At 54.2% G+C, this 4,071-nt stretch overlaps 1 protein-coding gene across 1 annotated transcript in view; it reads left to right on the forward strand.

Moving 5' to 3' along the window:
* TBX2 (T-box transcription factor 2) overlaps positions 1-3,412 on the forward strand; it is a 7,556-nt gene extending 4,144 nt beyond the window's left edge. Inside the window, 2 exon segments of the mRNA XM_077745594.1 lie at positions 1-63; positions 2,200-3,412. The exon segment at positions 1-63 is cut by the window's left edge and continues 43 nt beyond it. Coding sequence (XP_077601720.1) covers positions 1-63; positions 2,200-2,652 — 516 coding nt within the window. The 3' untranslated portion in view covers positions 2,653-3,412.
* Positions 3,413-4,071: the final 659 nt, after the last annotated feature.

Consider the following 4,071-nt stretch of genomic DNA (forward strand, 5'->3'; position numbering starts at 1 on the left):
AGCGCGGCAACCACCGCCGCGCCCTTCCCATTCCACCTCTCCCAGCACATGCTGGCATCTCAGGTAAGACCTGTGATCTGAAGGGAGAAGGCGAGTTGGGCATAGGGCCTGAGGTTGCCAAAGGTGCTCCGAGTTTCTAGCAAGCAAGGACTCTGTCCTGGGGAGACCCGACACTCCACCACACCTAGATTCAGACTAAGATTGTGGGACTAGGGTCTGGCCAGGGTGCTGTTTTAACTGCGTGTCACTGTGGACAAGTCCCTGACCCTCTTTGGGCCTGTTTCCTTCCCTGTAACTCCAGCAAGGAGTGGTGCCCAGTAGACTCTTCCTCTGACAGAGTCTGCCTCTGGCTTTTGTGAAGTCCATTTTCCTGGCCTCAGGACACTTTTCTTGAAAACAAAACCCTTGGCTCACTGTCAGTCCCTGAAAGGCTAAGATCCCTGGAAAAAGGGAGTAGGAAGATTTGCAATATTTTCTGGACAATTGACTGCCCAAATGACCCACCTCTCAGATGCCTCTGGCCTCTTTCAGGCCCTCCAGGAAGTCCTCTGACTTGACAAAGGACAGGGCTGTTCCTTCCCCCACCTTAGGTCTCCCAACCACATATCTCAGGAAAGAGGGGCTCAGTTCCCCAAGCCCAGGCTGAAATTCTGAGCTCCCAGGGGAGACTTTATGAAACTGGCTAGCAGCAAAATAAGGAGACCCAATGGGGAGAGCGGCCTCTTTGGTTGCTTGGGTGGAATATTCCCTGTGGAAAGATTTGGAATCTCTACATTCATTTTCTTCCCTCTGAGGTTTCTGGCAAATTGAACCCTTGAGATCTTATCTTAAGGGAAGGAAAATAGGAGTTTGGGTCTGAGAAGGCTCCTTTGGTTCAGAAGCAAATATTTTTAAAGTGGGGGAGGGGGTTCTGAAATGGGTTTTAAACAGAGCTCGCTGTAAGGGATGTATGGAGTGAGTGTTTGAAGCAATAACATCACATATCTGTGGCTCTGAGATGGCAAGGAAGCCTCTGGAAAATGGAGCTCAGGGCCTGGAGGTTTAATCTGCGTCCCTGATTCTGTATGTCTGTGAATGCTTCCTCCCCGGCATGGGCATCATAGAGATTGTCAGGAAGTCAGGGCTTCTAGATACAGCCTGGTCAACAGGTGCAAGGCCAGGTTGAGAGTACCCAGCATTCAGGAGGCATCACTTGGTATACTGCTAGTGGTTAAGTTCCTATGACTGAGTAGCCTGCCTCTGGCCATCAGGCAGAGCCAAATTTGGGGAGTTTTGAAGCCTCCTTCCTTTCTCTCCACCTGAGATACCAGGACTGAATGCCCAGTAGGACTTGACCTTCTGAAGGATATTTTCTCATTCCTGACTAGGCTACTCTTTTCCTTCCCCCTGCCTGAGCCAGGCCTGAGGCTCCCTGGAAACCCAGCACGGCTGGCTCCCTGCACTCCCCCCATACCCTCATACTCTGGGGAGTGAGCCATTATCTCAAAGGTCAGATAATCCAAAAGTCGGCCTCACGGACTCAGCCGATGTTTGTCAGGGTTTCCTGGCTACTGTGCTCTCCACAGGCCGACTTTGCATTCCTTCCTCAGCTGCCACTGAGGTGCTGTCAGGAGCTCTTTGTAGAATGTCCAGGCCAGTTCATAAACGGATTGGCATCTCTGCCTTCCTGGCCCAGGCAGGAGCTCCCTGAGGCAGGCAGGTAGAAGGAGAATGTTCGGGGTTCCTCCCCAACCCTGCCCAGCCTTCCTCCGTCTGTCCTTTGGGACACCTGCAGATAGAAGGGTTGGGGAGGGACTGTTCTAAATGAGCAGAACCTCCCAAGACAGCCAAAGCTGCCTACTTGCCACCTGGCTCTATGCCTGCCCGGTTTCCTCCCTCTAGGCCCTGGCTCACGCTAGGTCTGCCACCTGGCATGTCTTTCCCTCACGCTTACTGTAATACCTGGCTCAGAGCTTGATGGCACCAGGCCTTTGCATCATAACCTGAAGTGAGCTCCCTTCTAACTGGGTGTGGCCATGGGCATACTGGCTCTCTTCTCCCCGTGCCGCTCGGGGTTATCGTCCTTATGTAAGCGACAGTCTTACGTTCCTAAAGGAGTAGGGCGAGGATTCCTGGTGGTAGCAGCACCCCCAGCACCCAGCTCACCCTTAGAACACCTCGGGCCGGAAGCCTAACCCTTGTCTTGTTCTTTTCTTTCAGGGAATCCCAATGCCCACTTTCGGAGGCCTCTTCCCCTACCCCTACACCTACATGGCGGCCGCCGCCGCAGCGGCCTCTGCCTTGCCAGCCACCAGTGCTGCGGCTGCAGCCGCCGCCGCCGCGGGCTCCCTATCTCGGAGCCACTTTCTGGGCAATGCCCGGCCGCGCCTGCGGTTCAGTCCCTACCAGATCCCGGTCACTATCCCGCCCAGCGCTAGCCTGCTCGCCACGGGGCTGGCGGCCGAGGGCTCCAAGGCTGCAGGCGGCAACAGCCGGGAGCCCAGCCCGCTGCCGGAGCTGGCTCTCCGCAAGGTTGGGGCCCCGTCCCGCGGTGCCCTGTCACCCAGCGGCTCAGCCAAAGAGGCGGCCAGTGAACTGCAGAGCATCCAGAGACTGGTGAGTGGGCTGGAGAGCCAGCGAGCCCTCTCCCCCGGCAGGGAGTCGCCCAAGTGAGGGGCTGCCCCGCTGCCGCGCAGACCTCCCCGGCTGCCTGCCCCTGCTGCTCGGGACGTGTACAGCACAGAATGGGTATTTATTTAAATAAAGGAGCAAAAGCGGGCTGCAGCAGCCGGAATAGAGCCCCGGCCAGCCAGCCGGAGCCTGGGACATTCCCCTAGGCCTCACGAAGAACCCGGCTGCTGGGAACGCGGTCGCTTAGGAGCCACTGGTCACTGTCCAGATCTGCTCCAGTTGAGTCAAGGTGGCATTGGCCAGGTGCCCCTCCGGGTCCTCCGGCGCTGTGGGGAGGACTCATCGCCCCATCCAGTGGTCTCATCGGGAGACAGAAGGTGCAGGAGTCAGGGATGGGGGCTTCGGAGGGAACCCCAGAGCCCCTAGCCTCGGGCCTGGACCGTTTGAGAATCTGCAGTGAGGGATGCGGGCTCAGTGAAGACTGAAGTCAGTGTAGACTTGAGCTGGGAGGGACCTGTTCTTTTAGTCCTCCCACTTCTTCCCCCAAAAGACAGGCGCTCCTCCCACCCCTGGGTCAGCGGAGGGAGTGGCACTTCTGCCTTGAGTCCCCAGGGAAAAAAAAAAATACAGATATTTATGAAATAAATGGTAATTTGTGTAAATAAGCTTTAAGGTTCCCAGAATATACAAATTGGTATTAATTTATTCAAAGGTGTACATTGCTGTGTACATAATATTTAGAGATTAATTCATAGCATTTAAATTTTTTTTTCATTTTACATAAGCATCTATATTGTACAGGGCCNGGCTCCCTCTGCTGGCCACTCTCCTCCGGCCGCCGCCCCAGCCACTCCGCACCGGGACTCCCGACTCCCTTTCCGGGGCTCCAGAGTAGAAACGGGTCCCCTTTTAGCGCCTCTGGGAAGGCGGAGCTGGTAAGATGGGTGCACCCTACTCCCTCTCTCCCTTCAAAGGAGGAGCCTGGCCGTGGTGCACCCAGTACCGCGGACCCTAGGATCCTTGTCCGTGTCTTTGCCTCCTGGACCTCAAAAGTAACAATTCTCGGGCGTGTCTGGCTCAGTCGGTAGAGCATAAGACTCTTGATCTTGGGGTAGTGAGTTTGGGCCCCATGTTTGGCCTAGGGATTAATTTAAAAAGAAAGGAAGGAAGGAAGAGAGAGAGAGAGAGAGGGAGAAAGAAAGAAAGAAAGAAAGAAAGAAAGAAAGAAAGAAAGAAAGAAAGAAAGAAAGAAAGAAAGAAAGAAAGAAAGGAAGGGAGGGAGAGAAAGAGAGAGAGAAAGAAAGAGAGAGAGGGAGGGAGGGAGAGAGAGAGAAAGAAAGAAAGAAAGAAAGAAAGAAAGAAAGAAAGAAAGAAAGAAAGAAAGAAAGAAAGAAAGAAAGAAAGAAAGAAAGGAAAGGAAAGGAAAGGAAAGGAAAGGAAAGGAAAGGAAAGGAAAGGAAA

This window comes from Crocuta crocuta, unplaced genomic scaffold (genome assembly GCF_008692635.1).
Source record: "Crocuta crocuta isolate KB4526 unplaced genomic scaffold, BGI_CrCroc_1.0 scaffold333, whole genome shotgun sequence".
Lineage (NCBI taxonomy): Eukaryota > Metazoa > Chordata > Mammalia > Carnivora > Hyaenidae > Crocuta > Crocuta crocuta.